General features: G+C 31.4%; 1 protein-coding gene across 1 annotated transcript in view; it reads left to right on the forward strand.

Moving 5' to 3' along the window:
• LOC106677085 (uncharacterized) overlaps positions 1 to 13,790 on the forward strand; it is a 62,596-nt gene extending 48,806 nt beyond the window's left edge. The window contains exons 3-8 of the mRNA XM_014414777.3: positions 7,159 to 7,300; positions 8,739 to 8,851; positions 10,176 to 10,289; positions 11,276 to 11,410; positions 11,488 to 11,538; positions 13,309 to 13,790. Of these exons, the coding sequence (XP_014270263.1) occupies positions 7,159 to 7,300; positions 8,739 to 8,851; positions 10,176 to 10,289; positions 11,276 to 11,410; positions 11,488 to 11,538; positions 13,309 to 13,454 (701 nt within the window). The 3' untranslated portion in view covers positions 13,455 to 13,790. The remainder of the gene's footprint in view (positions 1 to 7,158; positions 7,301 to 8,738; positions 8,852 to 10,175; positions 10,290 to 11,275; positions 11,411 to 11,487; positions 11,539 to 13,308) is intronic.
• Positions 13,791 to 14,070: the final 280 nt, after the last annotated feature.

Here is a 14,070-nt window from a genome sequence, read left to right on the forward strand (position 1 = left end):
TCCCTTCCTCCTATCCCCCCACGGTTTAAACTAATGGCAGACATATGTGCGTCTTATGGATCTAGAGATATATTTGCTCCAAAGTTCAACTCCATATTTCCAGGTAGGCCTTATTACAGTTATGTAGATCAGTCTTTTGTAATGGATTGCAAGTTTAGACCGCCTGTCTAGTAAGTAATGTAATAGTTTCAATCATCATGCAATTTCCAATCTTTTCAATCTGAAATCGGATTCATAAACCATTTTGTGTAATAAGAATTTTTTTTTTTTAATTTGACTTCTCGTATCTTTTAGACACAAATGGTCAAAGGACGTTATGTATAAATATAGTTTTATAATCTGATTCAGTATGAGAATATGTAAAAACAATTACCACACCATATTAAAAATTTCAGAATCAGGAGTGCTGGAAGAATGTACTGTGGAGTACTGGAAGAACTGAATGAGGTCAGGAAATTAACAATTTCCTTAAAATATGCACTATATGTCCATCAAAAATCACACCAAAATTCCAAAAATTATAAATGCAGGTACGAATACGTGTACCGGTAACCCTGTGTATATTCAATAAAATTTAATTTACAAAAATTACAAACATATTTAGTTATTTAAATATGCTTCATTGGCTAAATCCTAGTCACTGCGCCTTGCTAAGTAACATAGGCAAGACCTGCATTACATTGGTGCTCTGGACCATTGCTCAAGTAGTAGAGAATCGCCTAATATGTTTTCGAGTCAGTACGTGTCAAATAGCTCAGGTCGTGACACACACGCTCTCAGATTTTGATGAAACATAATAAAATTAATTATATTAATCTAAACTGAGTTATTAGTTCATAAAATAGATGAATTTGAACATTATACATTATATTATATGAGTAAATATAATATTTCTAAGTGATCAAACTTGTAAAAGAACAGTTTCGACCTCCGACATACTTTCTCATCGTATACATAGATTATTCCAAGTAAACCACAATGATTCCTATTCATCCCTCTATTCTCAGTCCGCTGGTGTTCCTCAAGGTAGTATCCTTGGTCCCATCCTCTACAGCTGACATTCCAATCAATCCTAACACTACCCTCACACCGTATGCCGATGACACATGTGTGCTCGCTGTTAATAATAACCCATTAATTGTATCCCAAAATCTCCAATCCCTTATCACAGCTATATATATCTTAGAATTAACCTATTCTGCGATACGAACAGGACTTGATAATACAATAATAAAAAAAAAAATGATTTTTGTTTGTAAGAAAAAACAGTGTTTTGTTTTTTCTTACTAATAAAATCAACATAAAGGGATCAAAATACTTATCAAATATTTTTTTAAAGTAGAGAGATGATTTAAATGTCTTTAATGAAGTTGCAGTTGGAATAGCGAGAATGGAATAGTGGATTAGAAAGGGTTTATCCTCTAGGAAGGAAATATAGGTCGTGGAGTCTGGATCTGGTTCGTCATTACTATATCAGCCACAGGAACTCCACAACCACAGCAGTGTATTTATTTTTCTACAGATGGAATAAGTTTCTTATCTGTATCTGTAATTTTTTTTAACATAATACGTTTTAGTAAAAATATTCAAAATATTACTAATAAATCTTTGATGCGCGTTCATAAGGGCTTACTTCGAAAATATGAATTTTTCACGAGAGAAAAAACAAAGTTCAAAAAAATGAGGTAAAATCTAATTATTGATATTCTTGTAATCGTTATTTTTATAAAACAATATAGTAGTAAGTCTACCTGAAGTATAAAGACCTCAATACCAACCGGTAGCTCTGATTTGGTGCTATAATACGACATTATCTCCAAATGCTCAAAAAGTGACCTAAGCCCTTATGACATCAAAGAAATATATCATTTTTTTTCTTTAATATATATTTTTCAATTTATTTCATTTATTAATATATTTCAATATCGATTCGTCAACTATTTTATAGTATATTTTATACTTTGAGTATTAAGCCTGAAACTTTGGTACTTACATTTTTTTTTAACATTTTACATTTTAATGCTATCGAATTTATGATCGCACTCTCGCTTATCGATATATGTTAACTTTTCTGTTTTCTAACATATTTGCGTCCCTTTCTATTTTTTTCTAAGATACAGAAAATAAAAATTCTATCGAATTCATGATCGCTTCATCCCTTTATATATTTTAATATGATGAAAATATATAAAGGGACCATGATATAATAGAAATCTGAAAAGGTTAAAAATAAGCGATTTGAAAAAGTAAATAAATAATTTTAACATCGATGATTGACAGTGTGTAATAATATAAGATAGTCTCGGTGCAGTAAAAAAAAATAAACTCAAATAGTCATAAAGCTACTTATATGAGGAGAAGATGATTAGGGGTGCTGTCAATAAATAACATAAATAAGTTCAGATAACTTATTTAATAGTGCCAACGTTTCGGCCAGAGTTTCTAGCCTTCATCAGGGCTAAGAACAAAGAGCAAGATAACAACCAATCAATACAAAAAAAAACATAAAAAGTGAAAATGAAAATGAATGAAAATTAATATTACAATCAATATCATTCTGTATAAATTATTTACTTGTATCATTCTGTTTACGATTTCTTTTTTTTATTTATTTATTTTTTGTATTCATTGGTTGTTATCTTGCTCTTTTTGTAGACCCAGGTGAAGGCTAGAAACTTTTGCCGAAACGTTGGCACTATTAAATAAGTTCTCTCAACTGATTTGTGTTATTTACTTACCGGACCCCCAACCATCTTCTCCTCATATATATTATCTACGGTTAAATATTTCTCATCATTATAAAACTATTTAATTTAGTCAACGTTTCGTCCCACATTGCAAGTCTTCGTCTGGGCTAAAAAAGTCTATCGAATAATTTTCGACCAACTGTGGCAGTAGCACACTTTAAGATGGAGAACTATTGATTTTTTCCACTGCCCCTAATTAAAAATATATTTAGTATTTAACAGAGTACTGTGTTGTGGTATAATTGTTTTCCTCTGAAACTTAGATTCATTGTAAAACACCAATCAAGTAGTAGAGGCTTTTGATTTGTAAAACTGGAGTCATATTGTGAAATATGAGATGGTGACCTGAACTCTTGGTAGGGGCATACGTTCTAAAAAGGTCGAAAATCCCTTCCTCCTATCCCCCCACGGTTTAAACTAACCAAAACTTTCATCGCGGCTACAAAATAAAACATCAGAGTGAATGGCTTGTTCAGCAGTAGTGAAAATTAAACATACCATTATGGGTAGGACAGCATACGATATTTAATTTTCTCATTTTTTTTTTTATTTAATCTTGCCTCTTCAAAAATCTCTATAATACACAATTACTACGTAATTACAAATAGATAAATTTTTAAAAAGTTCCTTGATATTATAAAATATAATTATTATCTTATAATTGCCTTAATGTTAGGTATTGAATTACTATTCCAGATGATTCTTAACAGCTTATATTAAAAGATCTGTTACCTGCCCATAGGGGCTTAACGTCAGGTCTCATAGGTAACCTGATCTATGAAGAGATTACAGATAAAAGGAAAACCGTTAAGAGTCATCAGAACATGCGTCTACCCAGCGGGGGTAGGGAGAGGGGGGCAGCTGCCCTCCCCCTAGAAGTAAAATAATAATTATTAATTTAATAAAAATTAATTTTTTTTTTCAAGCAAATTTTTGGTAGAAATAGGTAAATAAATAAACCCCAATACTCTGATACCTACACAAAACTTGTGCAAAATTGAAGAACGTCTGAGATGGTTAAGTTCAAAACTGTTGAGTTGAGTGGAATGACCCATTCCTAAATTATTTCGAGGAACCCCTGAAAGAAGCTCATAGTAAAAAATACCAAGATGAAAAAAAAATCAGTAATTACACTCTAATTTTTTATTACTATAATGAAAACTATGTATAATTATTAGACAAAATTTATGAGTCCGACAAGTATAGTTAGGGGGATTAACAAACAACAAACACTTGTCTTGGCCAACATGTAAAGGCCCCTTAAAACTACCAACAACACTAGAAAATCTAATAATAATTATAATAACTAATAAAGCACTGAGACAATTATATATAATGTTATAAAAATGTTGGTTCCCTTCTCATTTTCCGTGTTGAAATATCACAAACTGATTTACTATGACTTGCCCCTAGTTTTGATCCTAGGTAAAGGCGGATCCACATGTTGGTCGCCCTCCACGAATCGGAGGCTTGTACAAATGCTCGGTAAACAAAGAGCGGACCATCCACATATCAATGTTTTCAGAGAGGCAAGCATGGTGGACGTACAAGTGGTTCCAGCCATTGCACTGGGATTATATTATTTTTATTACAAAAAAAAAGAAAATGAAAGCGGGGTTGGGAAATAGAAGGGAAAGAAAGAAAAAAGGAATAAATCGAAAAACTTGTAGTTAGTTTGTAGACTAGTATTAATTGTAAAAGAAAACTGTGGAAGAAAAAAAAATGTTATCTATCTATTATATTATATCTATTACATAAAAATATGTAACTTATATTTATCCAGTCACGGATTGATCAGTATGCTGTGTAATGTAGCAACCCGATGTATTTGGACAGCATGAATGAATAAAGTATTTCTTTCTCTACCTCCCCTAACAACTAACACCTTTAACCTCCTAACAGCTCTCAGTTGCAACTAGACAAAAAACAATGGTGGAGATGCTACACGAGCGCTCTTATGAAACCCCTTTGATCTGTGTCCAAAAAACCGACTCTCGACGAATCGGTAACGAGCTTAGGCCAACTCGTACCAGCCAAGCCAAGCCACCTATCCACACGCTTGCAGATGTCTGAGTTCGCTACGGCTTGGCCAACATTTAGAGGCCCCTTAAGACCTTGCATCCGCAGCCGTTGTTAATCCAATAAATAAACAACTTAAAATCTAATATAGCACTTACTATGAAGAGAAACATTTTAAATGAGAACTTAACACCTTGTTTGCTATCCACCATTAAAGGTGCCTCTTCACATTCTCCAACAATGACAAATTCGCGCATGCGCAAGCGTGTGGTTGGGTCAATTCGTTTGGTTGGTACAAGTTTGCCTGAATTTGTGGTCGACCCTTAAAGTTTTTAAGGCACAAATCAGAGGGCGCTTGTGGTGCCTCCACAGGTTGGTTTTCAGATAGCACTGTTTTAGATCTTACAACAGATAAATATTTGTGCTCTCTGTGTTTAGTTAATTAAAGAATTTCCTCAATCTTCGGATTCAGTTTATTTTTTATTTAACATAGCACAAATATAGATTTATAAAGATAATTAATTTAACAATTACAAAGTAACTAAATAAGGTTTCTGATACAAATCCTATAAGGAATTATAATAAGAATTTACAGGCTATTGAGAACTATTACTATGAATTTTTATCACCTCAAACTTACTTTGCTGATAATTACATTTCCTATCTTTATTTTGTCCCTATTTCTTTATTTATTTTTTATAATAAAAATTGAATGTAATAACCGATAAAAGTTAAATGAACACACAAACATGTGGATACTGATGTTTTCTGATTCTTTTGTTTACCAATCATTTTTACAAGCCTTGAATTTGGAGCTAGTGACAAAAGTGTAAATCCCGCATGAGGATTTGCAGGCGAAAAAACCAAAGAAAGACCTAAAATTTCTTAATCGATAATTTTATCAAACTACTTATCTGCTTACTAACCGTTTTAAGACAACCAGATATGCTTTTCCATTTAACGTTTAACCCCATGTATACATAAACAAAATACATTATGTTTTTTTTTCTTTCATATGTTCCCTGTTTACAACAAACTACTGATAAGTTATCATTAGAGACTGGATTTCTGTGCAATTGCCTCTTTTGTTCTATAGCTCCAAATTTTACCAAACATATGGCTAAATTTAAATCATGGAAATGAGATTCACTATATTTATATTACACAAAATTGCATACTTTGTGGTTTTTCTACAAATTTGTTTGTTTTGAGAATTTTTTTTTACACAAAATTGCACGTTTTACTGTTGTTTTTTTTTCATTCATTATTCCGACTATTGTAACTAGTAGGAATTTATTTTTTTATACTATTTTTATTTATTTATTGACCCTTACAACTGTATTTACATAAAAATACATTAAATTTGATGCTAGATTTATAAATGTTCTAAAACAGGCTGGTAGAGGAACAACCAAGGCCATCTTCTTTTCAAAAATCCATGTCTCAGAGGATTTTCAGGAATGGAAGAGGAAGTAAAGTTGGAAACTAGTGAGTTTGGGTGGTTAGGGAGTTTATGATGAAAGGATTGATATCTGGTTCGGGCTAAATCGGTTACATATGGAACATTAAGGTCTTTATGTATGATTTTATTTGTGTCAAAGTAAGGAGGATTGAGGATTTGGTTGTAAGGATTGGATACGAGAGGAATTTGAAGCTTTAGTGGATTCCCAAAACTCAACTCTGTATGTCCAGATAGGCCTTATTATAGTCATCTAGATCAATCTTTTGTAATGGATTAGAAGTTTAGACCTTTAAGTAAGTGTTATAAGTGTGTAGAGGATGGAAGAAGAAAACTACCTTGAGGAACACCAGCGTTTATAGTATTATATTATAAAAATGAATTGGTCTGATCAATATGAATATACTTATACATGTTTAATCTAACATTTAAACATTTTTCTACATTGATTTATTACCTACTTGTTAGTTGCTGTTTATTTTTAATGGTGTATTCGTATGTAAATACATAATGGAAAAGCTAAGCGGAAGAAGAACATGATGAGAGAAATTTTAGGGAAAACTAAAGAAGAAATTTTGCTTGAAAGACTACTTTTAAATACTCCTCCCTACATAGTGTGTTGCATATATATAGTGTTCAGCAAGCTTAATTTAATTTAAGAAAGGTTAGGTAAGCTTCCCATGCATTAATATAATGAAGTAAACAATAAAATTGATTATTGCAGGATTTCAGTGTTTTATACATTTAGAGTATTTACTGCACAATTTTACACATTTTGTGTTTTTTGATGCACAAAATCCAATCTCTAGTTATAATACTCTATAATTTTTATATCAGTGCTAAATACCATTAAAGTCTTATTCTAATGAATACAAACATTTCCTTTATATTGGACCAGAACATTTAATAAATATGTTTAATGCAAATTTTCAGGTTCTCTTGCCGAACTAAGTGAGCCTGATAAGTGTTTTCACAATCACAAATCTTACAAAATCAAAGATGTGATTAAAGGAGATGACATTGGTTACCCTTGTGCTTACGAATGCATCTGTCAGAAAGGCTACAGATCCAAAAAGTCAGTACATATCTTTCTTTTTTTTTTTTTTTAATTTCAAGGTACATGATGTATTCCTTCCTTACTACCTAAAGTAGTTGTCCCCAATCTTTGTTTTGGAGGTGGAACCCTTTTGGTTAATAGTAGGAAAATGGTGGAACCCTTTTGGTAGAAGTAGGTAAATAGATGAACCCCAATATTATGATGCCGACACATAATATATGCAAAATTGAAGAAAATCTGAGATGGTATAGTTCAAAACTGTGCCGAGGTGATGTGGAATGACCCACTCCTAAATTATTTCGAGGAACCCCTGAAAGAAGCTCATAGTATAAGAGCCTAAAAGGAAAAAAAGAAGTTAGTAATTTCACCCCAATTTTTTATTACTTTAATGAAAACTGTGTATAATTACTAGTCAAAATTAATGAGTCTGCCAAGAATAGTTAGGGGAAATAAAAAATGACAACTTTTCCAAAATAAAAATAATTTTTCATTCGGAGCTACATATCTTTAGTAGAACTACTTAGTAGAACATTATTTAAAGTAGAGTAAATTTATTAAAATATTCCTAACAGCTGTTTAAGTTCAATAGTTTCCGAGATACAGTTTCTTTGAAAGCAACATTTAAAAAAAAATGTACTGAAAAATCAGTAGTTAGTGAATTTATTGTGGGAAAGCTATATTTCAGGAGCCATTCAAAGTACAGATGTCTATTAGCATTCAAGCTAGTTTAATGTACTATAAAGCAGTTTATGACTTCGTAGGAGTTGTAGTTTCCATGATATTTGCTAAAATCAACTGTTAGGATTGACCCCTATTACTATCTTGAAGTCCAGACATCAACATAATTACACTCTCCGTTATCTTATTTAAAATTAACCGATTAATTCATATTATACATAAACCCCATGTAAGCAATTTTTGTATTAATTAAGAATTAGAGTTTTACTACTCTTTTTACAAGGCTAAATTTATTCAATCCCTAGATAACAGTCCACACCACTCCCTTTCCAGCTATAGCAATATATTAATAATTATCTGATAATATCCTGCAAGACAGAGATCTAAATGTTAGATGATAATATCTACATCAAACAATGAAAAATTTCTAAATCTCTCTTGAAACGATTCCAGTTCTCAGAGCATTCTTGATTTGATTTATAGATCAGAGAAGTAAGTTGGTCCAGTGGGCTCATAGAGTAAAGATGGTAGGTCTAGGCAACTACTACAGGTATCAAATAAAAAAGACCTTAAAATAGTTGAATGAATTTTGTATATCTATATTTTATTGATTGTTATTATTTTATTTATTTATTTTTAATGAAAGAGAAAGTAGTCATTTTGATAAGGATTAAATATTAAAGTTTAACTGTAATTAGAGATATTTAAACTGCCTAATTACAAATTAACAATCAAATAAATAGATAATAACTTATATTTGTAATTCATTTTGTTTCAGTGCTAATTGGCAATGTGTGCATATCGAGTGTCCAGACCTCTTCAATCCACCAAAACCAGACTGCATTAGTCTTTATGCACATGAAAAGTGTTGTTCTGAAAAGACCTACTGTCGTAAGATTTTTTTTTTTAATATCATTACTTATTAGTTTTAATCAAACAATTTTGTAAATATTGCCAGGTCATCTTAACAGGATATTAAATAAAACCACTGCGTAAAAACCATGCAGATGTGGAAAAGACTTCCTAAAACGTATACCTGAGATTAATCAGAGAGTCAATGGGTCAATTTGGTTATAGTGAGAACTACACGGTCTCTCACTAACCCCTTACAGATGAAAATCAGAGTACTTGGTCTGTAGGCCTTTTCATTGATCATTGTGGGAATATATATTTTTTTTTAATTTCAATTGAAAGAATTTTTCATAGAATAGCTTAATGAGTTTTAGTTCTGCTAAGGAAGATAATTATTTACTTATTAATATGATGAAGTGAAAAAAACTTCCATTTAGAGCATTATTACTATTCTATATTTCTTGTACCACGTTTCTGGTTTACCCCATATTCATGTACTATTATGTACCTACAATTGCAACAATTAATTTAACATTATCAACAATTTTTTCTACACATTATATGTATAAAATTAAAATCTTATAATCTATTTTACCTCATTTTGTCAATTACATCTATTTCTATTTGAAATATTGTCATGTATACACATAATTTAAAATTTACTACATAACATTATTTCAACAATGTCCTTCACTACTGATGCATTCATTTATCCCTTCAGCACAAACTAATGTTAAACTATACTAAGCATTATCTCTTTGGACATATTAATATATCTGTGCTGTTTTTTTTTTTTTTTACCTCCCTATTGATATGTCTACTTCAATAAATTTTGTTGAAATAATATTTTAGTTTTTAAATTGGATAATTTCATTTTTAAATGTTTTTCCTAATTCTTATTTTGTTATATCAGCCATGGATTGAATCTGGTGTTGAGAGACCCTCCTGAGGCACACCTATCCTATATAAAGTATGTCCCCTTTAATTCAGGAAAAAAACAAGTGCTGAACACTAGACCCTTTATGTGTTGTAGTGGTAGTAAAAGTTTTTTTTTTTTTATATTTTTAAAAACTAAATGAACAATACACTGTGCCCACAATTGAAATTATAAGGTACTTGATGTCTTAGAGTTTTAATAATGTCGATTTACTCCCTCTTAAAAATATTAAAGAAATTGAATAATTATATTTTTACAGTATGTTCCAAGCAATGACTTTTCAATGGAATATGAGAATATATATTGAAAAATATTATTACATTTGTAAAACTCACTAATATTGTAAATAAATCAGTAATCATATTTTTTCTCAATGATGAACTTCTAACTTTTTTTTTATTTGTTAATTTTTATTTTTATTTACAGCTGCCACTGACCCACCAATGCCTCATGTATGCGAATACAAGGGAGTATCTTATGTAGAAGGACAAAAATTTGTGGATGGTTGTAAAAACTGTATATGCAAAAAAGGATTCAATGGTTAGTATATTTCTGTTTTTGTATTCATATGTCGATTATATATTACAAATTCTGGAAAAGAAGCGATATCTATAATATAAAATTAATAAAAATAAATATTTATTAAATAAAATAACATAACATATGAATTGATTATATAAACTATTCACCATAATATAATTGATTTAAGTTTAAATTAAAAAACATAATATATTTTTAAAAAAATATTTACTATTAATATATCAAAAAGAATTTGAATTAAAAAAGAATAGGATACAATTGAATACTTTCTTAACATTAAAAAGAAATCAATAAAGTTAACTTTAATAATGTCTATATTTTGTTCATGGTAGCAATTCCCATTTTTAATATTTTCATCATCTCCATAAATATAAAAATATCTCCACACTGTATTATAATTATGTAAATTCAGATTATGGTAGGTGTAGTTGATGATGTTTGTTGGGGGTGTGAGTGAAAAGGTCACTGATAAGTGAATCTTATTTTTATCATGCCTGAATTTTTCATAAATTATATTTATATATTTTTATCCATATCCGTCAACCCATATTTATTTATATATTTCCATTTTTTATACTACCATGTTCTCATATTTGATTGGTTGTTACCTTATGTTTAAAACATTCCTGACAAAGGCCCATAACATAGACTGAAAGGTTAGCACATAATTTAAATAAATTTCACTAATCAGTGTGTTTGCTTGTCTAACTCAATACTCTACCCCGCCAACCTCTCCTTAAATATCTATATTATAGAATATTCTGTTATTATTTGCTGCAAACATTTTTCACTTGTACAAAAAAAACCCATTATGCAAAAGCAGGGAAAAAAAAGGTAATTCTCACCACCATTCCATCATACCAAAGGAAGATAAATTTCTGGATGCGTTATCCCATTAAATTAGGGCCACATTCAGAAGATAAAATACATTAATTTATTTATATTTCGTTAGTCCATTTAATGAAAGTACATTCTGAATATTCCAGGAACTTTGGTTGAACCATATTGCAAACCAATAACTTGCGAATTTTACCTACACTACAGTAGCTATATTCAAGATGGTTGTATTCCAACATATTTTGAACCAAATGATTGCTGTCCAATTCCTATATGGAGATGCCGTAAGTTAAATAAGAGAAAAACATGAAGTATGAAGAAACATTTTTAATTTTTATAACTTTGCATTTTGATCTTCCAGCTGAAGAATCTGATGCTGTAATCACTCAGAAAAATGTTGAAGATAAATCAGGTAAATGTATATGTAAAACTTATGATGTGTTTAGACATAGGACACTGGTCCATCCTAATCTCCAGAAATGTTTTAATTATGTGTGAGTGTTTTTTGTTTACGAGGGTCGGTGGAAATCTTCAAAAGACACGGATAGGCCCGTACCTATCCATGTGTGGGATTTTTACCCACTAAAACCACTGCCCTACACCTGTTCATTCCTCTCCATGGGACCGCTGCTAGGCATTACTTCGTGGAGGGAAATGGCTGAGTGCAGCCTCGCTTCTTTCACATGGTTTTTACGTTTCCATACTAGTTACGTCTTCTAGTCCTCTCTTCCTCTCTCAACCTCTTAAGGACGACTGTGATGAATCTCTTCACTGCGTTCCAGAGCTGGCTTGAGAATAGCATATAGCTCACCACGTTCTCTGGTGTGATGTGTCCTCATCACTCTTTCCAATTCACTTCTTTCTGCCGCAAAGTGAATCCAAGTGAAAAACACATGCTCCGTGGTTTCCTCAACAGTCTGACATCTAGGGCATTCTGCGGTGTTGTCCACTTTGAAGCAGTACTGATAAGCTCTAAAGGAACCATGTCCGGTCAAAAGTTGGGTCACGTAAAAATCCACCTCACCATGCTGGCGGCCATACCACGTGCCCACATTGGGTATTAACCTGCGAGTCCACCTTCTGGAATCTGCAGCCTCCCAACGCTGGCGCCACAGGTCGATGGTTATTTTTCGCTCTCCTTCTCTCGGAACGTATATGCGTCGTCTGTAGTGCCTGCTTCTTTCTTCAACAAGGAGTTCCACAGGTGGCATTCGGGCTATCACACACACCGCTTCGTAGGAAACAGTTCGAAAAGCGCTAACTGTCCTTAAACAAACTCTGCGATAAACTGAAACCATCTGTTTCCTGTATGATTTGGTAACCATCGCTTCTTTCCAAATCGAGGCTGCATATAATATAATGGAGGGAACAACAGTAGCAAGAAGCCTTCGGCTACTTTCTTTGGGACCTCCAACGTTTGGCATAAGGCGTGACAAAAAGGATGCTACTTTAGCAGATTTGGCGCTCCTATTGTGAATATTAAAGCGGAGACGTGCATCTATCATGACTCCTAGGTATTTTAAGCAAGACTGAGAACGAATTTCGTGCCTACCAACCCTGGCAGTGATAGACTCAGTCTGCTTCCTGCTAGTTACTAGGAGAACCTCGGTCTTGTGATCTGCAAGTTGTAGGCCAACCGAAGACAGCCAACCTTGGACCATAGCAATAACCTGGTTTGCTATGAGGGCAACTTCTTCCAAGTACTTCGCCTCCACTACAACTGCAATGTCATATTATGTGTGTGTGTGTGTGTGTGTACATAGATATGCACACAGGGTGTTCTAGTCATTAGAACAACATAGCAGGCAAAGCAGAGTATACATGTAAAAATTAATAATTTCAGAAAATACTTAAATTCTGATGAGTATGATGTTAGAATTTTTTGACACCATGAAGATTTTACTAAAACCATTGAATTTAGGAATTTTTGAAACTATAGCAGTGTTGAATCCTTTAATATAGTAATAAATATGGTTTGTAAATAGTCTGTGAAGTAGAACAACTAATTCTTAATGACTATATATATATATACATATTTATTAATAACATCAATTGGGTATTAAGTGTGTGCCTTTAACAGAAAATTATTATTTTTCTTTAACTTTTATTTATTCAATTTGATGACAACATATTACTCATTATACGAACTTCAGATTTAATTTAAATTATTCTCTATTTATAGGATTGAAATGTAAATTTGGCAGTCTGGAGCTAGCTGTTGGGAATATGCTGTCACCGTCGGAAGAAAACAAGTGTGTAGAATGCTCATGCCAAGCTCCACCTCATCTGACGTGCCTCATGAATACAACATGCTATTCACAACATTAAAAACTTTATATATTTACCACAATGTCAAAACCTTCAGCATGATTATAATAGCTTGAGAAAAAAAAAATTAATAAAATACATTATTTTTTAACTATCTTAATTTTCTGACTGTTGAATATGACAGATATGTTTGAGAGAGACTTTACTGTTGCAATAAAAAACAAAGTTAGTCGCACATCTACAATGGACACTTTTACTATTTATTAATGTAGCAACATTTTAATAAAAATTTTAGTTAAAACCACACAACAGTTTTATTCTAATATGTATATTATGATTTTTATTTTTTGTGAAATGAAATTCTGTTTAAAAAATAAAACTTTTTCATAAAAAAAATTTGTTTTATTTAACTTTTATATTTCAAAATATAAGGGTATTCCTTCCCCCCCAATATTCCATTATTTCTTCATTGAATAAATTGTTTATGGACTTTGTTGACTTTTGAAAATAATTTTCATACTCAGTTTCTTAGATCTATCGAGGTTTCAATCATCATCAGGGTTAAAATTAAAAAAAAGATTCAATGAAATAAAGGTTTTTAGATAATACTGATAAAATAAGGGATGGAAATTTAAAACTAACAATAACATTAAAAAATAATTTATAAAAAATAAAT

The sequence above is a fragment of the Halyomorpha halys genome, unplaced genomic scaffold (assembly GCF_000696795.3).
Source record: "Halyomorpha halys isolate HHAL.00 unplaced genomic scaffold, Hhal_1.1 Scaffold86.1, whole genome shotgun sequence".
NCBI classification, from domain to species: Eukaryota; Metazoa; Arthropoda; class Insecta; order Hemiptera; family Pentatomidae; genus Halyomorpha; species Halyomorpha halys.